The sequence below is a fragment of the Nannospalax galili genome, unplaced genomic scaffold (genome assembly GCF_000622305.1).
Source record: "Nannospalax galili isolate Female #2095 unplaced genomic scaffold, S.galili_v1.0 scaffold114, whole genome shotgun sequence".
Classification (NCBI taxonomy): domain Eukaryota; kingdom Metazoa; phylum Chordata; class Mammalia; order Rodentia; family Spalacidae; genus Nannospalax; species Nannospalax galili.
The window spans coordinates 1,072,896-1,099,075 of NW_008336930.1; the positions used below are offsets into that span (position 1 = coordinate 1,072,896).

Consider the following 26,180-nt stretch of genomic DNA (forward strand, 5'->3'; position numbering starts at 1 on the left):
GAGAGCTTCATAATGGTTCATCGTGCTCCTCAAACACACATGCTTCCCCAACACACCTACACAAATATATACACACACACACACACACACATACACACACACACACACACACACACACACACACACACACCACACATACACCAGCCTAGTTGGAACAGAAGCAACGTAAAGATAGGAAATATTTATTTTAGCAGACAGTTTCAATCCATCATGACAATTAGTAGGAGTTTATGGAGACAGGATCAGAAAGCATGGAGCTAGGGCAAGAACCATAAGCAAATGCCACCTAATGTTTCTGCAGAAGGATTCCAACCCTACTAGCATGACCACAAGTCCCAGAGTTCCAAGGTCTTCCATGTTCAGACACATGAGCCTGTACAAGTATCTTCCTTGGAAGCCATAACACAGGGACAGTAATATAAAAATCAAGTACCTTATCTTCCAAAGAGGATATTTCATCCATATTGCAATTAGTGGGTAAATGTGATTTTGTATCTATAAAATAACATACTCTGATTTGAAGTATTGGCATTAAAGGAGGCTTTGCTTTAATCAAATGCAGAATACAATTTCATATTCCTGTTTGGCGCTTTGGCATGGTGTTGGGGATATAAATGTTATCTATTAATTGGTTACCTTCCTACTTGAGTACTTATTTTCTTAGTCCCTTCTCCTCTCCAGTCACACAATTTCTGCTCTTCTTGTGTGTGTACTGTCAATTATGTTCCTTTATATAACCATACATTTTTTAAACCTGCTAAATATATGTGTTTCTGAAACCTCTTTTTAATGTACTGAATTTATAATGTCTTAAACTTGCACAATTACTAAAAAAATATTGTGGTGAAAATCTTCCCAACTGTCAGCATGAAACGGTACAGCTTTTCTTTTATTTAACTGTCTGAATCTTTAACCATGGTTGAGAGTGAAATGGCTGCCATACCTCACCGCTGGCTTTGACCGTTGTTTTCTGATGTTTACTCACATGTCATATCTCAAAGAAGAGAAAGAATAGAATTTTTCCCATTTCAAGAAGAGGAAAGGTTAAATTTCATGTCGATTGCCTAATACTCCAAGGAAATAGAGGGGCCTTTTGTCTGATTAAAATGACAGTGAGTAGTGTTGATTTTTCTCCAAAAACTTTATTTATATGCAAGAAGACTTTTCATATTCCATCTAGGAGAGAATACAGATAGAAAATGGCGCCCTCACAATATCTAATCTCAATGTGAGTGATTCTGGCATGTTCCAGTGTATAGCGGAAAACAAACATGGTCTAATCTACTCCAGTGCAGAGCTCAAGGTTGTTGGTAAGACTAATTGTTTTTCTGCATTTTTCGTACTTTTTTTTAAAATCTTTTATTGTTGCCAGAATCTAAAATGCTGGCTTGTCACATTAGATTCCTTCTTGTAACATGTTCAGTGTCATATGGTTTTTCAAGTTTTCTAATCCAGGCATATATTTTACTGATACCTGTAATCCGAGCACCTGGAAGGCAGAGGCAGGAAGATTGCCATGAAGTTGAGGCCAGTCTGTCAGAGAGCCAAGCTGGATTACAGAATAATGTCTTATCTCAAAAGGAAGCACAGACATACAAACATCAAAATGTATTTTAATTGATTTTTAAAGAAAGCAACCAGGATGTCCAGACTTAAGGCCCAAAGTCAAATTAATCCAGCAGAAGGAAGGGCATATGCAGCTAACACAGCCTTACCAGCTGTAGTATTATCACCTAGGGAATGCTTCTTTGCAGATTTCTAATAAAAGTAATGAATCAAGTGAGAATCAGTTTAGAACTCAGACATCATTCTAGAATCTTTCTTGAGTACCTGTTGAGTGCCAGGCCCTTGCTGGGTAATATGTCCTAGGGGTCCACAAAAAAACCAATCCTACCCCTTTTTTGATGGAAGTAACTTTTCTAAACATGTTATGCCAGATGATTTATTTTAATAAATTCATAATTGATCTATTTAAATCTTCACAGTAAACATTAATAAATTCCCATATATAGTAATGATCTCAAGATTTAAAACTTGACCCTAAACACAAAAGCACAAATTACTTTTTCAACATTACATTTTTGTGTTTGGTACACAGTAAATCAAGCAAATCATACCATGTCAAGCAGGATTTTAAATACTTACACAGTTGACCTTCCAAGTTTACAGGGAACTTTTAAAAATCATTCAATTTTTATTAAATCAACAATCCAATTTTTTTTCTCTTTCTTTCTTCTTCAGCCTCTGCTCCAGATTTTTCAAGGAACCCAATGAAAAAGTTGGTTCAAGTGCAGGTGGGCAGCCTGGTCAACTTGGATTGCAAACCCAGAGCTTCCCCAAGGGCACTCTCTTTCTGGACGAAGGGGGACATGATGGTACAGGAGCATGCAAGGTACTTTATCCTCTCAAACACTTGCTTTACTTATCACCTCCAATATATTTAAAGTAGTTTTTAATATAAAATTAAATACTCTGGTGTTTCAGTAGGATAGAAGATATTTATATACAAAAGGAGTAGTAATTTTATCTTCAGTACTCTTATTATGTTAGTCATTGGGTTTTGAAACTTGGCATACCTACTTCTCGCTATATAAAATGATTTCTTGCAGGTAAAATTGCCTTCCTCAAACCTCAGGGGACTCTCAACCAGAGTGATTAAGGAATGAAAGCCCCAGATGTAAAACCACATCCCAAGAAAACAGATATGATGATAAAATGTTGGAACATGCAAACAATGAAAACATTGTTCTTCTCTCTAGCAGTATTTTAGCAGTTCAACTATTTAGTTTAAGCAAAGTCTTCCTTCACTTTTCTGATTAACACATTAAATTAAAGGACAGAATGAGTGTCACTTAAATGCATGGACTATGGTCCTGGTCTCTCCGAGTTCATATCTTCACTCTGCGTTTTACTGGTTCCATGAAGTGCCCCCACATTTCTGTGTCTAATATTTTTTTGCCACAAGAAGGATGATAATAGTTATTGTCTCATATTGAAAAGTTTGTTATGTAAATGAGATGCATAAATATTTGTAAATTACACTGGTCAATACCTGGCAGAGAGTAAGCAAGCACATGTATTAGCTACTATTGCTATTAACTAAATACCACTTGCTTGAACGTATGATCACTGAATAATACTCCCTAAGGATCAATATCCTTGTCCTAGAAACCTGTGGCTTTGCTATGTTAAGTGATATATCAGTTATTTTTCTTGTTGTTGTGATAAAAAAATACCCGACAAAAGGAAGGTGAACAAAGCATGATTTATTTTGGCTTATAGTTTGAGGGTAACATCTGTCATACAAGAGAAGGAATTGTGTCCAGAGCCTGAGGACATTGTTCACATTGTGTCCATTATTTGGAGATGGGAAGCAATGAATACTGGTACTTAGCTTACTTTCTCCTTTTTATAAGATTCAAGACCCCAATGCATGGAAAGGTGCTGCTTAGATTTAGTATATGTCTTCCCACCTCAACCCAACTGGAAACTCCCTCAAAGACATGCCCTGTTACCTTGACAATCAATATAACCATCATAATTGACAAAACAGAATTAAATCTGAAAGTAAGGCTGCTGATTTATCAATAGTTTTTACATTTATTGATTGTGTGTGTGTGTGTGTGTGTGTGTGTGTGTGTGTATGCATTCGTGCATGCACATATACCACTGTACTCATTTTTCCCTCAGGAAGACAATTGTGGCAGTCAATTCTCTTTTACAGAATGGGATCTAGGGATGGAACTCAGGTCGTTACCACGCTTGGCAGAAGTCACTGTTACTCACTGAGCCACATTGCCAACCCTGATTTAGCCATTTTAAAATAGAAAGATTAACCTGGATGAACTGGGTGGATGAAAACTATAAAAACCAATTACCTGTGTCTTTAAATAAACAAGGAAAGGAAAGGCAAAAGAAGGGCTAGTGAGACGTGATCGTCAAGGAGCAGGAGTGATCCAAAGGCTCAGACAGACTTTGAGGTGGGTTGCTTTATTTGAAAACTGCAAGGGGCAAAAACAAACAAACAAACAAAAAAACAGGGGTCTTGTTCCCATAATCCCAAGGAACTAGGTGTGATCCCTATCAGCCTATATACCCATAAATGATTCTGGACTCTTCAGAAAACATACAGCTCTGTAACTACCTTACCTTGATTAAGTCCAGTGAGACTTATTCTGGAATTTTGACCTTCAGAATTATAAGAGAATAAATTTGAAGGGCTGAAGATTAAGCCAGGACATTTGAGGCAATTTACTACAGCAAAGGTAGGAATCTTACTATAGAGTTCTACACAAAGATCTGCTTCAAACATGCTTGTAGTTAATGAGGAAGTTAATCTTTAGCATAACGAGTAAGATTTTTCATAACTATCTTCTATTCAGAAGTCTAGTTATCTTTGAAGTGGTCTCAGCCTTTTCAATCACACAATCCCAATGGTAACATAGGAAAATGAATAAACAATAAAATCTTAGGCATGTTATGTACATTTCCTTTTCTAAAATCACAGTCATACTCCAAACAACCAGACTGAGCAACTTTTAGATGACAAGCCTGAAGGTATTTCATATAAGTTGGCTAGACCCCATAACCTGCAGCTCTTCCTTTATTTAACTGGAGACATCTTTATTATCAGGCAAGTACAGACAGACACTGAAAATGTAAAGTAAGTGTTTTAGACACAACCCAGACACACAGACTAAACAGATTGTTATTTACTGATTTAGTGAACTCGTTTAAGCATGTATACAGTTTGTGGGTGAGCTGGTTATTTTTTACTACACTGGAAGTAAAGACCTACATAACTGTAGAAATCATTGCTTCCTTGTACTCAGATTTTTTAAATAGTTTTGGTTGTATACATGAATTTGAATTAAATAGTGATTCTTTTTCCAGGCTTTTTCAGTGCTTTGCACAATAAGCCCACTTGTCCTCCCCACATTACATATCATAGACAGAGGTTTAATTTTAATTTTAAATTTGGATAAAAAGATTAAGAGACTTAGCTAAAGGCACCTGGGGGAGATTTATACCCCTCCCCCACTCTGTACAGCAATGACTTGAAAAGAGTATAGGTTTCGAATCTAAACATGGATTTGCAACCTGCCTACTTACTAGTTTGATATCATGTCAGTTATATGACACTTCTCAACCTTTGCTTATCCATTAAAGTAGATATTGGCTGTGTACCTTAACTTCTTGCAATGATATAATCATTTATTATACATCTGCTATAATAGGTGTGTTAATCGGTAGGAGTGAGATTATGTTGCATGTAAAATGTTGAAAAAAGAACTAAAGATACCTGGAGTTTTCTGTGTGTTGGTTAAGTTTTCACTAGTTGGTCTCTCTGAAAAGATAGACATTTCAGGCTACCCTGACTCTAACTTGAACACAGGGCACTGTTGCTTAGTGCCCCACATCCTCACCACATCCACATGGCGAACTACCCAAGCCTCAGCTTCCTAGTGACAACCCAGAGAACAGCAGGAGGAATGTAGAAATATGGATATACTTCCTCCCAGAAGTCTCATATAATATTTTCCCATGCATCTTACCAATCAGAAATTTCCCATGAATACACCAATAGCAAAGGATGCTGGGCAGTATTTATCTATGTGTGTCTATGTATGTGTGTGACTATGTGTATGTTTGTGTGAATATATGTATGTTTGTATATGTGTATGTATGTGCATATGTGTGGTTTTATACCTGTGTGGCTGAGTAAATGTATATTCATGTATTTGTATATGTGTGTATGTGCATTTATGCGTGCATGTATATGCATGTTAGTGTATGTTTATGTGTGTGTATATAGGTATGTTTATGGGCATATGTATATGTTTGTGTGTGTGCTGGATAGCTTTAGTGTCAACTGACACACCTGGGTTAAGGGAGCCTCAGTTGGGGAATTGCCTCCATTGAACTGGCCTGTGACCATGTCTGTGAGGCATCTTCTTGATTGTTGTGTGATGTGGGATGGCCCAGCCCACTATGGGTGGTGCCACCCCTGGGCAGGTGGGCCTGTGTTGCATAAGAAAGCAGGCTGAGCAGGGTCCAGGGGAGCAAGCCAGTAAGCAGAGTCCCTCCATGGTCTGTGCTCCAGCTCCTGCCTCCAGGTTCCTGCCCTGAGTTCCTATCTTGGGTTCCCTGATTAACTGTGACCTGGGAGATGTACGCTAAATAAACCCTTTCCTCCCCAAGTTGGTATTGGTCAGAGTGTTTTGTCACAGCAATGGAGAAACAAACTAGGACAGTGTGTATATGATATATGGTATATGTGTGTTTGTATGTATATGTTTTTATGTTTATATGAGTATATTTGATGTGTTTGTAGATCTGTGTATGTATGTGTGTATATCTGTGTATTTATATGTTTATTTTTGTATGTGCATGAGTATGTCTGTTTGGACGTCTGTGTATGTACGTTTGTGTGTACTAGTGTATGTTTGTATGTATGTGTTTGTGTATGTGTATATGTGTGTATATGTGTATTTCTGTGTATGTTTGTCTTTGTATGTGTGTTTGTGCATGTGTGTGTGTTTCCTATGTGGGAGCATGTCCAATGAAATCTTGGGAGGAGAAAGAGACAAATGGTTGCCTCTCTAGCAGATTCTCAGGTGATCCAGGTCAGTGCTCTGCCACTTCAGTGCTCAGTATCCCCCATCTTCACCCTCTGTGTCTAGCATTTCTCCTATGGATAGCAAGTAAGCTTTTAGACTGGGAGAAAAAGTTGAGGAGAGGAGACAGGACTGAGGAGAGGGGTACATTGTTGTCAGCACTTCCAGAATTATGGCTTGGATTTGGGTTTTATCTCTTTGGACAGTAAAAATGACAGTGAGCCAGAGCTTGTATGCTGAGGGAGCGGCTGCAAGAAGCAATTAGGGCTGAGTTGTGGCCTTGAATCTTGTCCAGGTTCATGGGAAATGAACATAGGCAGCAGGCCTTCTCTTGGCAATGAAAGCCCCACGTCTATCCCTCTCGACTTGATCTGCAAACTTCAGCCAGATCTGGGAAACATGGTAAATGGTAGATTTACTGTTGTGGTTGTTCAGTCATGGATTCTTCCAATTTAAAAGCTCTAGATTTGATATCATTTGGGGACACATAATTTCACTGATACATGTGAGAATACAAAATATAAATTGTATCATATTATTTTGATGTATTTATGGAAAGATTTGAAATTCATTTGCGTTTTTAGTTTTTGTTGGTGAATAAGAAATTTTTTATGGAGAGGAAAGCCTTCTACCTAGGATAGGGTAACTGATAGCAAATACACTTACTTGTGTCTTTACTTTTTATTTATTTATTATTTATTTTCTTATTTATTTTTATTTATTTTGTGGGACTGACTCATGCATACAAGGCAAGTGTTTTACCACTGAGATATACACCAACCCACAAATAAATATATTTTGAATAAGAAAATAATCTGTTACTAAGGTATTATTCAAAACTAAAATTAGACAAAAGACATGATTATATGTTTTTATGAATTATTAGACTGATAAATATATCTACTATACAAATCATACAACTTATCTGCATACTTATCTCTACCCTTTCTGTAAGTTTTTATACCAACACAATAACAGCTTTGAAGTTATTAACCAAACTTGAAAAATCACATGGAATTGTGACACTGCTAAATTACTGAATCATTTTGAAGTGAGAGTTGTTGCTTTCAAGTATGGAAAACAATCCAGCTAAAGATATAAATGGATTTCTTCTCAACAGATGTCTAAACAAGGCTGATTTGAATAGACAACAGTGCTTAAGGTGCATATAGAAATTCACAATTCTTAGGCTCTTATATATTTGAAAGTATTCTTTTTTAAAATAATTTATTGAGAATTTCATGCAGGCATATAAGGTGTTTTAATCAAATCCATGCCCACTCCCTCCCCTCCAACTCAAATATTCTGGGTTCCAGCTACATTTCAGACAAATGAATTTGCTTTGTATCAGACAAGTTTGCTATTCTTTGTAGCTTTTCAGAGTGTCCTGATAGGTGATAAGTTTGTTCCATCAAACCTCCATTGGTACAGGATATTCAGGGATTGCCTGAAAAGGCTCTATCTCCACATTAGGGATCAAGTCTGGAGAATAGACTATCTACAGCTAGACCCGAAGGACACCAGGGAATTCCTGGAGAAGAATGCTCCTGCCAGAAAAGTAGCATGAGAAACAGCCCAGTGGCAGGCAGGACACGAGGATTATCTGAGTCTACTCCATCTGCTATAACAAAATACCTTAGACTCAAAAAAAATAATAAAGCATATTTTTCTCTGTTCTGGGAACTAGAAAATGTTAATCTCAAGGTCAGTGAATTCCATTTTGATAGCTGTCTATGCTCTGCTCCAGAGATCCCTTTGACCCTTTTCACAATGGCAGTAATTCCATTGTACCCTGGGAGCCTGCATAGCTTACCTTCTTCCCAAGAGACCCCACCTCTTAATACAACCACAGTGGGTATAGGTTTAGGGGTATGGGTTTAGTGGGGTATAGGTTTAGGGAGTTTAGGTGGTTATTTCAATAACAAGATTGTTCTGTGCACCTACAGTATAAAGTGGCCAAGGAGGGGAAATATAACTGGTTTGTAGACATGAGCCAGGATCTCAGTATCATTCACATTGTATGTCAAATTAAGGGGCTTGAGCTTTGATCCATGAGCACTGGGATGCAACCAAATAAATCCAAGTAACAGGATTAGAAGATCAAATGAGCAGATGAAAAAGAGGACTACAATGAATGTCAGAAGGTAAGAACTGGTTATCAACAGTCCACCAATCTGAGTGAGAAAGCAATGTGGCCAGAGCCACATCAATGGTGGTGAGAGTGCAGTCAAGTCTGGAAGAGTTGAGAAGAGCACAATTTGACAGTGCTTGATTAGATTCATGATTGGAATAGAAAATAGACCTCAGACCTCAGTCCTAGATTTCCAGTTCAGGCATCAGGGATCATGGTAGACCAATAGGTCTAATAGGGAATTTCACCAAAAAGGTGGAGAGGGAATATGCTGAGTTCAAATTGAGTTAAAGTATATAGTTAGATATGATAACAGATAGATGTAGATAGATAAATAGGTAGGATGATACATGTAGAGAAAGATAATAGATACATAGGAAGATGTTAGAGAGAGACAGGCAGATTATAGATAAATAATTGATAGAAAATAGATGGATATTAAAGTTAAAATGATAGAGAGATAGATATTAGAGACATTACATAGAGGCAGAGATTACAGATGATTAGATAGATGATAGAAAGATAGATAGATGATAGATACATACATACATATATACATACATACATACATAGGAGATAGATAATAGATGAATGATAGATAGATAGAAGATAGATAGATAGATAGATAGATAGATAGATAGTAGGATATTGATATGAAGTTAAAACTTAGGACAAGGCCTATGGAAATTCTGACATTTTAACAAACATAGAACATAGAATTGGTGATAATCTGGTCATAGTCATAGTCATCTGGAAAGACAGATATCATTAAGGATATGCTCTTATTCTGAAATTCATGGACACTGCTGGTATTTTAAGTAAGGAAGCCTGATTTCCCAATTTCATTTCCTATTTGATTTTTTAAATAAAATTCAACTTAAGTTGCCTGGTAACAAACTATTCCAAACACCAACATTACAAACATGCATAACTGAGTGAAGAATATTTTTGTACTTGTATCATTCCTTATTGGATAAAGCCATTGTGCTTTTTCTCCCTGCAAGATGAGTTTTCTGAATGAAAGACTGTCTTCCACTCTGCACATCCAGCAATATTTTGCCAGGTGTAAATGTTTTTGTACTGTCCCATTCATTCACTCACTTAAATCCATGTGTTTTCAAAAGAGACAAATAATAATTGGATCCTTTGTCTCCTTGAAGCAAAGCACAATTGGAAAAGACCATTGAGAATATGAACAGACATGGTTTACGAGAACAAACAGCCAGTTGGTGTATTTGAGAGAAAGAATGTATGGCTTTTTTTCTCTATCACTTAGTGGTACTTAAAATGCATTAGCAAATTATTTTTAAAAATGAGGCCTTTCATTTGAATGTTATTGCTTATAATAGTAAATATTTTATTGCAATAGCCCCAATTTAAAAGAAACTCCAAGAATGGCCCATTACTCAAAATTAAACACATTAAAATTGCTTCAATTATCCTATGCATCATTTAATACTTTAGAAATTGAAATGCTTTTAGGGTAAGAAATAGTAAAGATTAAAAAAGTATATGAATAGCCATAATCCAGATAGTGTTTTTAAAGCATATTAGCCAATTTTAATGCAATTTTTTTGCACATAGAACCTGGCTTTAAAATTCAGTGAACATTATATACTATAGACTCCATAATTATGACAGCCCTGGAGAGGTACTGATTTGAGGAGAGACTAAATAAATAAATAAATAAATAAATAAATAAATAAACTAATCACTGGGATTAGATGGAAAGTTTGAATCTGGGATGCATGAGCCATTTACAGGAAAAAGAATGTTCTCATTTTTGCTTATGATAGGAGTTACATGACTAGGCTCATTTGATAGAACTCATGGAACTGTACATCAAAAAGAGTGAATTATATTGCATATAAATTATACTTTAAGTGAAATTTGCATTCAATTTTATATTCATTTCATCTTACCTCTGTGAGTAGCTCCAACCAGTTTAAAAGATCAAGAAAAACATTCCCAAGTGATCTCATAGAATAATTCTATGAGGATACTTAAAAGTAGAATCTCAACACTTGCCTGGAACCAGGACAGCTATGGCAGAGTCATGGCCCCTTGGCATTTCTGTTATTGCCACTTCTAGAGGCCACAGCTTATCACTAGTAATGATGTAGCTGGGAAGTCCTTGCTGTATAGCTAATAGTTCAGGCTGTGCTTCCCCTTAGCTCAAGTCCTTGGCTTTCTCTGTTTCCATCTCTCTCTCATCCACATGCCCTCATATTTATTGGCTTCTTTCTAATCACAGTGGAATTTGTCTATTTCCCTTCGTGCTGATTGCAAGCTAGTTCCTCTGCCTGTCAAGTCTTCTATGGACCCCTGTACCCTAATCACAAGTGTGCTGTCTCTCCCAACACTTGTAGTTGATCCCCACAACTCTCAGGTGGGCAGGTAACTTGTTGAATTTCAACTAATCTGCCCCAAGCTCACCACTGATACCTCAGAGAATCCTTTACCTCCTGCGTGCTTAATTTCAAACCAATTTCTAACCGTTGAACTTTGAAGAACAAGGGAGGATTTTATTTAATATCTGTGATGTTAACCCTTTAATGTGCTGTATGCTAACTGATTAGTGGTTGATGTTGCTGTGCCCTTGCCTAGAGGGAAGGTACTACATGCTGTCCACTAATTTGTCATATCTTTAATCAATGTTGGGAGGAGTGGCAGGTACTGAGATGAATAAGAAACATTGAGAGCTTTCAAAGAAAAAACTAAGGCATCAACCATAGTAAGAGTGTATGAGGTGATCATACATTTTTTTTCCTATCAACAGAAGCATTTCAAAAGGAAGGGATCATTATTAACATTTAACCTTAAAAATGTACAATAAATTGGACAGTTTACAAATTTTGGATGCTGGTCTCCTATACATGAGCAGGGTTTTTTTTTGTTTTGTTTTTTATCTTTTTGAAACAGAGTAACTAAGGCATCAACCATAGTAAGAGTGTATGAGGTGATCATACATTTTTTTTCCTATCAACAGAAGCATTTCAAAAGGAAGGGATCATTATTAACATTTAACCTTAAAAATGTACAATAAATTGGACAGTTTACAAATTTTGGATGCTGGTCTCCTATAAATGAGCAGGGTTTTTTTTGTTTTGTTTTTTATCTTTTTGAAACAGAGTCTCCTTGTAGCCCCAGCTGACCTGGAATTCACTATGTAGACCAGGCAGTCTTGGACTCAGAGATATACCTGCCTCTGCCTCCCAAGTGCTGGGATTAAAGGTGTGTACCATGACCAGCTGAAGCAGGTATTTTTTTTTACATCCTTTAAGGCACAGAGCTATGAGACTGACTACTTACAGAGGATCAGAAGACCATTTGCAGAAGCCAGGCATGTCACAGGAGGGAGAGGAAATGGAGCAAAGCAAAGAAAATAGAGCAAATATCATCTAAACAGAAGGGCTACATAAATAACAAATGAAACTTAGTGTCTATTCGTTTAGTTCACTAGTTCCCATGTCAAAGTTCAAATTGAATTCTCCAATCAAGACAGCCTTCCTTGAGCTCTTCTCATGCGTTGAACTATCCCTTTCCTTCTAAGGGAGTAAACATTGAGGAAGATTGATATTTTTAAAAGAGAAGATTGAACACCCTGCCTATGTGTGCAATGTTCTCATATAAAACAGACAACCCTTTTTTTCTGCCTGGCTTCTCTAGCTAGCACAGACCTCTGTGGCTGAAAAGAGAAGAGAAGGGGTCCTCTTTTTCCCATATTCCAATTACTTCTGAGAAAAATTCATAAAGTCAATTAGGATTCAGCGTGATCTAAGACTTTGGTTTGGGATAGTGTTCACAGAAAGTCATCAAAAAATCACATCCTTTCTACTATAATTATGAGCAAATATTATCACATACTTGCATATCTTCCCCTGTGTATTGGTTACTTTTTGATGCTGTGGTAGAACACTGTGACCAAAAGCAACTTCTGGAAGAAAGAATATATTTTTACTTACAATTCTAGAGTGGGAGTCCTTCGTGGTGAGGGGCAGGAAGCTTGCTGATCATATTTTGTCACATGAGAAATGAAGAGAGAAAACTAGAAGTGGGTTATAAAGTCTCAAATCCATCCCTTCTCTGTGATCTACTTCCTCCAGCAAGCCTCCACATCCTAAATGTTCCGTAGCCTCCCCAAACAGCACCACCAGCCTTAGCTGGACCATGTGTTGAAATACATGAGGTACAGGAGACATTTTTCATACATACCCCGACATCCTGTTGACGATATAGTGTAAGATTCTCTGTGCATGTTTGTAACATCATTTGCACAAATTTTTATTGCCTAATTATGTTTTTCACATTGTTTACTATGTCAGATGATGCTAAATGTTAAGTTTTATATTTAATCTGAGTTTGTAGAAACACCATGACAGAAAAATAAATAAACTGATCAAACCTTGGTCTGCCATTTACCCACTTATGTGATATCAGAGCAGTTGCATGGGCCGTGAATCTTTATTTCATTATTTATGCTCCAAGCTTAGTCGATTTGTTGGGTAACATTGGCTTGGCATGCACTCTTGGAAAAAATGGATGAAAGAAATAGTATTTGGACAAATTATTTATGGCTCTGTCCTCATCATATTTCTGTTAATTTCTAGACCTCTTTATATCCCAATATTCTGGGTGTAAAGATAAAAACAATTTCTTTCAGGTTCCATTGTGGAACCTGACCATCAGGAAAAAGAAAAAAAGATATAAGCCAGGTGTGGTGGCACATGCCTTTAATACCAGCAATCAGGAAGTAGAGTCAGGCAGGTCTCTATGAGATGGAGGTCACCCTGGTCTATGTAGCAAGTTCCAGGTCAGCTAGGGCTACAGGGAAACCCTGTCTCAAAAACAAAACAAAGCAAAAAGATCTAATGCAAATGATAGCTTTGATTTATTTGTTTTATGTGCGTGAGTTTATTGCCTGCATGTGTGTAAGTACACCTTGGTGTGCAGTGCCCATGGAGGAGAGAAGAGGGCATTGGATCCCCTGAAACTTCAGTTACAGATGGTTGTTAGCTGCCATGTGGGTGCTGGGATTTGAACCCAGGTCTTCTGCAAGAACAGCCAGTATTCTTAACCACTGAGCGATTTCTCCAGGACTTGACTTTTTTCTTAGTGATGTTCAGATACCTCAAAGGGAAGAAGAGTTGGCTAAATTGAGAACTACAAATAGACCTTTGTTTTTAGAGCAATGAACTGAGATTTGTGTCATTTAATTCTTCAGAAAACTAATTCCATTGCAATATTATTTTAAAGAAATTGCTGACAAATGAGCTCACAAATTACATCAACTAAATTTTGCAAATGACCATGTGGTTCTTAAATCCATATTTCGAATTAGCTTTTTATAGATTATGAAAGTTAGCACTTTAGGAAATATTGTGTCAGCATTACGATTTTGGTAAGGGAAAACTGATGAATGAATCTGAGCATTCAAGGTATTGGAATTCTTATCAAGCCAGTATATTGTCAGAACTTGGTAAATTAATTAAGACTCCTGCCCTACTTAAATGCCCTATTTATTCACAGTTTCCACCTAGACATATATTTCTTTGGGTCCTGTAGCATTTCTAACTTAAGCTTCAAACTCCCTGTGTGATTGCTCACATGTCAATCCCTGTTCTGTATGCCTGCTCACATTCACTGCTTAACTAGAGTTTCAGTTGTTTTCTATGAATACTTTAAAAAAATATTTTATTGATTTTTTGATAATTTCATATAGTATTTTCATCATACTCAGAACTCTTCCTACATCTCCTCTCAAGTTCATCCCCACTCCCCTGCCCCCACTATTCACATCCTCTGTTATTTTTTAAAGAGTATTTAGTCTGATTTGTGTTTTCCAAATGCTCTTGGGTGTGGGTCTGTATCCTGGAGTTCAGTCAACCTATTAGGCATCACACCCTTAAAGAAAACTGACTCTCCCTCTCCCAACGGCCATCAACTGCCAATAGTTCCTCAGCTAGGGCTGGGTCTCCTTAACCAACTCTCCCCTTCATGCTGCATTTTGTCTGGTTTGTGCTTGCACAGGTCCTGTACATGTTCTCATGCTTGTAAGCATTGTGGATTCGTATATGAATCTTCCCTTCTGTATCCAGGCAGCTCAAATTCTTGGTATTTATCCACCAACTCTGGCTCTAACAGTCTTTCTGCCCCCTGTTCTGCAATGATCCCTGAACTTTGGAGGTAAGGGTGTGAAATAGGTCGTCCACTTTTGGCTGAGTGCTCTGAAGCTTCTTATTTTCTGCATGTTGACTAGTTCTGGGCCTCTGTGTTAATCACCTCTGCTGTGGTGAGGAACTTCTCTGGTGAGAAATGAGAGATGCACTAATCTATGGGTATAACAATGTTATTATGAGTCACTTTAATACTATATCCATTCATCAGGATAATAGGAGTAGATTTTCCCCTACAGCCTGTGATCTGTACAGCCACAGGTTCTTGGCTCCGATGAGAGTGCTAGGTGTGGGCTCCATCTTGCGGAGCATGCCTTAACTCTAATAGAAAGTGATTGGTTTGTTCCATAAAATTCCTGCCATTATTGCAAAAATGGGCATATCTTACAAGGCCAGTTGGTATTGTAGCTTGCAGGGTTCACAGCTGGGTGAGATCAATCAATGATGCTTTACTAGTCTGATCCATGGATAGTGATGAAGCTTTGAGGTCAGTACCTGCTTGATTTCTTCATGTTTTTTCTATGACAAACATTTATAGTGTCTTCTGCAATACCATCTGACCTCAAGTTCTGGCAGGTAACTAAGAGTAAAACAGTGCCAATAGCCAGTATTGTTTGAGGGTCTCTGAGACACTCCCCGTGGTCAACAATTCCAAAAAAGAGAGGCCAGTCCTGACATTGGGCTTTTTTATTTGCTATTCTATGGTATCTGGTAGTGATGGGGTCCTCCATTAAAGGGTAACTTGATTTAAGCTCTTTTAATGTGTGTGTGTGTGTGTGTGTGTGTGTGTGTGTGTACAAAGAAGCTTGTACATTCTACAGTAGTAGGTTTCCACATGACTTTTTCAAAGGCCTTTAGTATCAATTATCCTTCCCCATACTCATTCCTGTATCCTTCTCACTCAGCACCCATTTAACCCTTCTTATTACATAATTCCCCTTCACCTTTTAAATATTCTATCTCTCCACCTGGGCAGCCCCCTGCCCTATAACCCCTAACAAGTTTCCTGACCTCTATGGATTTCCCAGTTTAAACATATATTTCTAAAGATTCAAAGCTAGCATCTACATATGAGAGAGGATGTGATATTTGTCTTTCTGGGTCTGTGTTACCTCACAGCTAGTTGTTTCAAGTTCTATCAATCCTCAAAGCCTCAGCTTCTCCTCTAAGCATTTCAACATGCATTCCTTCTTCCAATAATTTATCTAGTACCTACTGTTGCCATTAACTCTTGTTATAAAGGAAGTCACCCTAAAACATAATGATGTAAAGGTACAATCATGTTATCATCATGTCATAAACGCAGGAAAGGTCTAGTTGGCCAGATGCAATCTGATCAGCATACTCTGTGGTGGCTGGAGCTAACAAAGCTGGACAGTGTCTTTGTGCACTACCAAGGGCTTTCCTTGAGGTCTCTGCATGGGATGGTATGAGAGTTAGATGCTTACTTAGGGCAGCTACCCGCATTCAAAGCGAAATTTCAACTTAGCCAGGTAAGCTCCTGTGTTGGATCTCTGTCCTATAATAAATAGCAGAGGTAACCAAATTATAACTAGAAAAAGTTCCATTTTGACTCACGGTTTTAGGAGTTTCCACCTAAGGTCAATTGTCCCAGTTGTTTTGGGACTATAGTGAAACAGCACATCTTGGTGGGAACAGATATGGAGCAAAGGCAATCACTTTGGGGGCAGAGTTCACAGTCCCCTTTGAGAACATGTCCTCCACAAACACAAAACCTCACACTAAGGCCCACCTTATAAAATTCCACCACCTCCTGATAGCACCATGCTGGGGACCAAGCCTTTAACACATGGGCTTTAACAAGACCTCCAGATCCAGTCTAGAGCCACTCCCATGACACAAATACCATTTCCTGCATTCTATTGGTTACCAAGATTCACACTGAAGAAAGCTGGATTCTAATCTGTGTTTCCTTGTTATTCTGCTATATTACTCTATGCTTGGTGGAATTATAATATTTAGGATATAGAAGTAAATTTTGATATATCTGGAAATGACTGCCACAGTCTAGCTACTTGATAGATCTATCACTCCATTTAGGTATCACTTTTTATGTGTGTGGTAAGAATACTTTGTATCAACTTTCTTATCAAATTGCAAGTGTAAAAATGTTATTAACCATGTTCTCCATGTTATACATTGGGTTTCCAGAGTTTATTTATTCTACAGAACTAAACTATTATACCCAACATCCCCCCCACTGCTGTTCTCTGGCCCTTGATAAACACTGTCCAACTCTATGCTTATGTACTTTAAAATTCTTCATACATGTGTAGATCATCCAGTTTTCATTTTCATTGTCTATATTATTTCACTTAGCATAATAGTCCTTTAGTTTTATCCCTATTGTTGTAAATGGAAGAGCTTTTCCTTTTCTTGTAAAGCTGCATGCCATTCTATTTTATGTATTGATCATATTCTCTTAATCATTCATTTATCATTCATCCATAAATTAAGGAGGCAGAAAATTCCAGAGGAGTGCATGGGATGGGAAGTGTACTTTGGTGACCTTTATGAAATGCTATCTGTAATACCTTCCACATGTTGTGTGCTATGCAGGCCTTGAGAATCTAGGGTAAAGATGTGGCCCCTTCCTCACAGAGCTTGGTCAAGAAAGATGTGAATTACAAATAAGTTTAAGAATAAGTTCTGTTGTCACATGAATGAAAAATGTTAATTATAGAGTTTCTTTAATAAGACTTTTAAGGAAGTAATTTTTCAGGAGATAGCTGAGTTAGAATAACTGATCATGTCAAGAAGTTAGAAGCAGCTTTTGTGGTGCTGCACACCTTTAATCCCGGCACTCTGCACGCAGAAGCAGGCAATTTCTGTGAGATCAAGGCCAACTTGGTCTACATAGTGAGTTCCAGTCCAGCCAGGGCTACAGAGTGACCTTTTTCTAAAAAAGAATAATAAAATAAAAACACAAAAGGCAACAACAAAAAAAAACTGAAAAACACCAAAACAAAACCTGAGAAGTATATTTTAGGAGAAAGACCCAACCAGATCAGACAAGTTGAAATGAGAATAAGATTGGATTGTGGGGAATCAAGAAGGCAAGTATGACTAGACGGCCGTGTGTCCACGGGGAGAGTGATAAAACATGTAAAACATGACAACCAGGTCATGGATAACATACAGAAATGGGGATCCTTGTAGGCCAGGATAAAAATATTGGATTTTTTTTTAAATGGACTACAAAGGCATTTGAGCCTTGACAGCAAGAGTTTGACATGCTGTGGAGAAAAGAATCCTGTGTATTATGAAAGTGCAGCTTCATGGATGGGCAACTCCAGTGCAAGCTGTCATACACAATGCTCATATTTTATAGTTAGTTGTTCATGAACTATATGAATGTGGGTATGACCATTAGATTACAAGTCTCTGAAACACAGGATCTAATTCTTACATTCATACTCCCCAAAACATGCAGTGCATTGCAAGCACTCAAATATTTGTCAAAATTAATTTCATTTATTCTTAGATAGCTTCCCGTGTCTTAAAAGTATCTATACCCCATGTTAATTTATTGCAGCTATTTCTGATGAATGTGTAAAATTGATTTCTATTTGCTATTTCTTATTTGAAAAATGAACAATATTAGTTTTAGTATATTCTTCTGTATCTGAACCTTCTCACAGAGGAAAGGATGAGTGAGTAGATGCATGGATGGATGATTAGGTAATCAGTCACATGGATGGTTGAGGAGGGCACCAGTGCTGTTGTACATTACACAGTGTGCTAATAATTTCATGTCCCATATTCTGATATGCTCACATTTTTCATAACTTAAAACTTATTACATCAGTTCTGAGTTGGCACGTTGAGGTATATTCCTCAATGCTTAAGGAACTAAGAAAAATTCCTTCTTGATCTGTGACCTGTTTTATACTTTGTAAAATTACTTTCATATTCTCTAGTACTATCTGCACCTGCATTTCTTTGCTAGAGAGATTTCTGTGGTAAATCAAGGTCACTAACCCTTTTGAGTCTGAGATTCTGAAAACAAATCTATAATTGAGGAAGAATATATAAAATTTTATTATAATTTGATAGGAGGGTCTTTTCTTTTCTCACTTATTTTTACATCTAATGTGTGTGGCATAAGTGTGGAGAAAACAACTTGTGAGAGTTTGTTCTCTTCTTCCACTGTGTTGGTTCTAGATTTCACTAATAAGGTTGCCAGGCTTGGAGGCAAGCACTGTTACCCACTCAGCATTCTCAGTAAAACTCTTTTCTAACTCTTAAAAATTCAAATTTTAAGCTTAGAAATAACTTTAATGCCAGCATAGGGTGATATTTTAAGCACTTATTTTTCAATAGTGTTTATTAATTTATTTAATTGATGAATAACAATTTAAAATTTAAGATGTCTCACTTTTCCAGATTAATAATGACAAAGCCTTGTACCTCACTGTATTTATTATTTATTTATTAAGCCTGGTTTTAAGAACTTTATGTCTTCTGGTTTATTCAATGTGCTTATGTAGCTCATAAAAGCTTTTTAAATCATATGTAAAAGCATACACAGAGGAGCTGGGAAGATGGCTTAGGGTAAAGCTACTGTCATGATAACCTGACCACCTGAGTTCCCATCCCCAGAATCCACATAAAAGGTCGATATGGTAGCCGAGGCTTCAGTAATCCCAGTACATCTCCAGGAGACATCATGTGAAGACAGAAGAATTTCCAGAAGCTAACAGTCCAGCTAGACTGATGTGTACAGCTGTGAACAAGAGAGACCCTGTCTCAAACAAGGCAAATACCTATACCCAAGTTGCCCTTAGACCACCATATATACACCCACAAAGTACACACAGAGTGAACACTAATGAGAAGATTTAGGGAAAACATATGTAAGATTTCTAGTTTCCCAGAATATAAATTATATTTAAACCATGTAAATGCTTATCTAGGGATCTTCATTGCTTATTATAGAGCTTGGTTCACTGTACAAGGTTTCAAAAATATCTATAGAACTGATGTCTGAGGCTAATTCATAGAGCATAGACCAGCAAATCCATTCTGAGACTAATTCATAGCACATAGACGAACAATTCCATTCCTAATTCAGGTATAGAATTTTGGCACAGTACTTTGTATCAACAAATGGACAGAGAAAAATATTGCTAATTAACAATTACAGTATCCACAGGTTGAGCTATATCAGCTTGATACAGTGATATACGACGTGTGCCTAGCCAAGAAATGCATATGCAGTGAAATCTAATAGATGCTCCCGGAGAGAACACCATGTAATATCGTGCCAACATTCGACATCCTTATAATACAATCAACTTCAAGAAGTTTTTTCTTCTCACTACCCAGAGGCAGCTTCAAATATTAAGAAGGATTCAAACCTCTTAAGGAATAAATGAACTACACTTCTTTAATCTAATTTGCCATCAATTTTTAAAGTTTTTTACCTATTTTATGTGTATGAATGTTTTGCCTGCATGTGTAGTGCCTCCAAGTGTGCAGTGCCTGTGGAGGTTAGAAAAGAGTGTTGGATCTCCAGGAGCTGGAGTTATAGAATATTGTTATCCTCCATGTGGGTGCTGGGAACCAAATGCTGGTCCTCTAAAAAGGTAGTCAGTGTTCTTAACCACTGTGTGAATACTTCATTCATAAAAGACAGGTAGGTCAGCAGAATTATTTCTGAAAATTCTGGTCGTTATTACTGGGTATTTTCCTAGAAAACAGATTTGAAGCAGTTCCACTGTGTGAGAAAATTGTGAACTTGAGTTCCACAATATGAATACTGTTTTATATAAGAAAAATTTCAAGGTAACTATCATCGAATGTACAAAGTCATCATAAAAGAAAGAACAAGTCTATCATTGCACCTGAGACAAAGGGTTTCTAAGAATATTTGTTGATTGTATAAGTCGAAGACTAGAAATGGTTCCTAAAGTGATGCCCATAAAATCTTAGAAGATTTGAACCATCCTCAGTTGTATCAAAATTTTTATGGTTGCATGTAGATACATCTGTCTGCTCTATATTTATATTTATATCTATAAATATCAAGATATTTTAAGAGCTCAAAGACATTGCTGCCTTAGAAAGGTTAGAAACAAGAAAATTATAAATGAACCACTTAAATATTAATGAATATCTATGAAGATGATGACCTTGCAATTGGAAGATCAGGGCAAAATATTCCTATCTGGTGAGAACTCAACAGTAAAGCAGGTCATAGTTGGACCACTCTTGAGTTATGTATGAATAAGCTTCATCCTCTACCTATGAAAACTGTGTCTAAACTCTTGGTATTTGTTGATGAAACAAATGGTTACTGAAAAAGTATGCCCTAAATACCAACTTTGGGTAGATTACATCTTTGGGAAAATTTAGAAAATCTAGCTAAGAATGAATACAGATGTTATACAGAGTTACAAAGCAAGTTACAGAGTCTAATTTAGGAATGATAAGCAAATTGCATGGGGTTGAGGTATTTTGGCAGCAGGCATTGTGCTCTGATGTCAGTGCTTGGATAACTGAATTAATCATATCTGACTTTTTGCCACAAATCCCAGTTTAAAGATGGAGAGCTCAATATGTAGCACTTCAAATATTATTTCTCTAGGGTTTTTTTTCCAAATTCAGCAGCAGTACACCTGGAAAGTTGTTAGAAATGCAAATCCACATGATCCATTTCTAACCTAATCTGGTTGCATGATTTAAAGCAGCCCCCAAGGAGCAGGTACACAAAAGAATTTTGAAAATACAACTTATTTTCTGTCTCTATCCCTCAGCTAAGACTGAGTATCATAATTCATAGTCCTATCAAGACTGAATAAAACAATGAAATGGAATTCCCCAAAGTAAGATCAGTGCTAGCTTCAAAATAAAGTATAATTTGGGCTGCGTAAATAATCTCAGTGTCCAGAAACTATTGCATTTTTAGAATTACCCTTGTGCAAACAACAAAAGACCTTTACAGATCAGGGTTAATATGGGAAATGACTTCTATTCCATGGCTTCTAGTCTCTACGAAAGACACTCATTTGAGTTGCAGTTCTTCAAGCCTTTCCTAGAGGCTTGGTGGAAGACCCTAACATTGGAGTTCAGTTCTTCCCCCTTTTCACTTTGGTATCTGCCTGTACATAAAGTGCCTATGTCCCATTGTTCTTTATCATGAAAAGTGGACCTTGCCCTCACAGATATACCCTATGGTTATTCATACATGCTAGGAGATTAAGTCATGTGATTCTGGCATCAAATATCAGTAAAATATCCTTGCTTACCTAAGCAGTTTTACATCAGTTTTATCTGTACTGAATAATGAATTTGACATTTTGATTTTTACTTTCATTGACTGAACTCATCTCTGAAGCCCAGAATAATATTTAGAGGTTGGAGATCCTTTGAGTCTTAATAAGTCATCAGATAATTTTATGTCTTGTTTGTATAACTTATTTTTTCATATGTGTGAATATTTCTAATCTTTATAGACATCCCTTTGTATAGGGATACAAATTACTTCTTGCCTGGGCATCCTGTATTACTTGAAGAAACAGTTGTGTCATTTAAACTAGAAGCCCTTCTGGGCTACCTTAGTTCTGTAGGCTTGAGTTCATTTTAGAAGGAAACTATTGAGTCATTGTCAACAGAATTAACTTAGCTTTAAACATATATTCCATGTTAATATGTGTTTGGAAAGATTTAATAAAAATAGGGGAAATGTTTACAAATTATTGATCCTCTCATTATAAACAAGGTAAAGTACCCAAATTCATTGTACTTTTTTCTAGCTATAAAGAGGATCCAGGCTCTGCTGCCTCTTGGATCTCAAGTATCTACTTCATGGAATGTGTGTATGATGCAGAAAAACAAAGCTACTTATTAGCAACCCTATGCTCACTCAAAGAGAAGATAATTAACTGATGAGACTTTTCCATTCTTCATTTTCTCCTGAAAAATAAATTCTGTATAATAAATCTATTAGATTTATAAGATGAAAGGCCAGAATGGTATAACTAAAAATGAAAGCTCTAATACTGCATTTCTAGATACGAGCTGAGACCAAAGGGGCCAGTCACATCACTAAGTGTGTGTGGGCAGGAGCAGTTATGAATTAGATGACACATGGCTCTTTTTCTCTGACATTTATTTTCTTATGTATTTTCATCAATATAGATTTGCTTTTCTTAACTGTCATTATTTATCCTGTAATGTATGCATTTTGAATACATTTCTCCTACAGCTAATTGTAAACATCTACCTCATGAAATATATGCTCATCCAAATAGCCTTGTTATTTTCTACTCAGAAGTCTGATCATTAGAATCTCATCTCCACTGAGATGTGCTTCCTGAGACAGTGTTCACTTGCAGTGTGTTTGTTAAAATTCAAGTTGAATAAATTACTGTAATATTTAGAGCACAGATAAGGAAAAGATTGAGATTTTTCAGAAATCCTACTTTCTGTGAAGAATGCTTTATATTTTTCCTGTTCTAAAATTCGGGTGTTATTATGGAAGCTTAAATGTCATCATAAAATACAGGTCAATGTTGCCTAGACAACAGTATACTTTCTGAGCAAACAAGATTTTTTAAAAGTCATACATTCAATGCTATCATTGAATTACAGCATGAACTGTTAGAGCAGCTTAGAGCAATTACTTTGGCTTATCCCGAATTAAGCATAGACTGCTCCAAGCTAAGTTAAATGATTAACCTCTTACTACAAAAGGAAAGGCCAATAACAATACATTTAAAGATGCATTCTAAAACTATTCAAGAAGTTGAATTGGCACAATGACTTAAGTTGCATATTTCTCAAAGCGAACTAGAGTATCACATGTCTGAATGTTAATTTCATAAGTCTTCATTTAAGTTTTGGTGGCAAGACCAGAGTTCCCCATTGTCATCTGCATTTCCAGTTCTATCCATGTGCAGAGAAACCCACTCCCAGAAAGCTTAGAAAGCAATTTCATTTATAGTGAAGTGGTATAAAATTTTCACTTCAAGTCTCTGTGGGGAAGCATGGGTTATTGAAGGTTTTCTGTTGAGAAACAATTACTCCATCCACTTACTGAATATTGTTTATTTTTATGTTGTGTGAAATGCCCTGTGGGCCTCTTAGAACTTACTGGAAGAACCAATTTAGAAAGAAAATATCCAATTAGCTTAAAATTTTATGATACACACAGAGTTTGCATTCTTTGAGAGTCAATATGTTTGTTTTGGAATCCTTATGTGATTCCTAGTACCTTAGGCCTTGCCTCTGAAATTGCTCCTCATTTCAAAGTGGTCATGAAGATAGGCTTGCTCAATTAAAGGTACTGAACATAACACACCATAGGGTTTCTTTGTTCTGTTTCATTCATTAATATTTTTTCATAGTGCTAGGGCTCAAACTCAGGCTGCAGCACATACAAGGCAAGCACAAAGGATTTTTGTTCTCACAGTGTACTCTATATAGATAGTAGAAATATGTAAATTCCTACAAAGAGAGGATAAATGAAACTAACCAGCTCAGCTTCTTGGTGACAAAATTAGAAGCTTTAAACAAAAGGTCAATGTATATCTGACCACTAAGAGATATTTTTGTTCTGTTAGAAGACTGATTTCCAAAGTGGTTAATTCCAGTTTCCTTGAGCTCCTTCTAACTCCACTCCAGGGCTCAGAGCAAGTGGGTTTGCCTCACCATTTAAATGCCTTCATGAGCTTCTGATATCCTTGACTAGATTCTTGCCTTCCCATATTAGAAACAGACAGCATATCTTCTTCTTCTTTTTTTTTTTTTTTTTTTTTTTTTTTTTTTTTTTTTTTTTTTTTTTTGGTCTTTTTGAGACAGGGTCTCCCTGTAGCCCAAGCTGTCCTGGAACTCACTGTGTAGACCAGGCTGGCCTTGAACTCACAGAGATCCCCCTGCCTCTACCTCCCAAGTGCTGGGATTAAAGGCATGCACCACCACACCTGGCTTATTTTCTTTCTGTAATAGCAAATATGGTTAAAATTTACTGAAGCAATGCTGTGGGTTAAATGCTATTCTGCTTGGGTGCTCTGTTCCCAAATTTTTATTGAAAGGATTAGCGTCCAAAGTAAATTGGGAGCAGTACCCTTGACTGCTTTCTTCCCTCTTTTGACACAAGTATCTATAGGAAGTGTACGAAGCTTCTCTCACCACGGTTGTACTGAAAATGTGCAACTTTATTTTGCCTGTCTCCCACAGCAATGAGAATAGTTACTTCTATCTCATTTAGATTGCATTAAGTATAATTATAATGATTACATAGGTTGTATGCCTTTTATATTAGAGACTTGATAATCGTGGGGGTTGTCCTAGAACCAATCCCTGGTAGATACCAATGAATGACTTTGCTTATTATATATGTATATATAATGAATATGTGTGTATGTATATAATATGTGCATATAATGTGTATAATAGTATTTAGAGATTGGGTTGAGATTTCCACCTGAGTTTAATGTCCTCAGCATCTTTCCTGTATGTTCTACTGAGAGGCCCTTGAAAGTAGGGGCATTTATTGACTATAGCTTGCTGACACAGGCTGCAGTTCTAACAGTTTATTCCCCATTTACATATATCTGACACATAGTTAAAGGTATGAGCCATAAATGACAAATGTCTTGTAAATGTGAAATACAGAGTATGGTAATGATTTTATTCATTCAGAGAAAGAGAACGTAATTATAAGTAAAAAGTTGGGCAATGAATATACAGAAGAGGAGCCACCTCATCTTAACCTTCTGCCCTAGTGCAAATGAACTCTATTAGAGATGCTTCACAAAGCAGTCTCCCTCTCATCTATTAACCTGCCTCTCTCCTTCAAAGCACTTCCCTTGACTTTGCACTTTTCATATTTATTTATTTTTTTATTTTTTATTGTCTGTACTTTTCACTAGTATAATATTCCTACAAAGGTCAACAGTTCTGAGTCTGAAGGGATGGCTCAGCAATTAAGAGCAATCACTGGCTTCTCTTGCAGAGGATCCAGGTTTAGAGGATAATAGCACACAGGGTAGTTAGCAATGTTCATAACTCCAGTTCCAGAGGATCATGCCCTCTTCTGGCCTCCACAGGCATTGTGTACAAGGGTGCAATTGCATACATGGAGGCAAAACACTTATGTACATAACATAAAAATAATAAATGAAATAGTAAAAAGATCAATAGTTCTTATCTCGTTCACATCATAGTCCTAGTCTGTCATGTATACGACATTCATTTCTATTTCTATTTTCTCAAATGTCATATGCTAAA

At 36.8% G+C, this 26,180-nt stretch overlaps 1 protein-coding gene across 8 annotated transcripts in view; it reads left to right on the forward strand.

Moving 5' to 3' along the window:
• The window catches only part of Cntn3 (contactin 3), a 471,390-nt gene that overhangs the window by 351,270 nt on the left and 93,940 nt on the right, over positions 1 to 26,180 (forward strand). For all 8 annotated transcript variants that reach the window (XM_029562809.1, XM_029562808.1, XM_029562814.1 and 5 more), the window contains 2 exons: positions 1,181 to 1,310; positions 2,242 to 2,392. In XM_029562809.1, the coding sequence (XP_029418669.1) occupies positions 1,181 to 1,310; positions 2,242 to 2,392 (281 nt within the window). The remainder of the gene's footprint in view (positions 1 to 1,180; positions 1,311 to 2,241; positions 2,393 to 26,180) is intronic.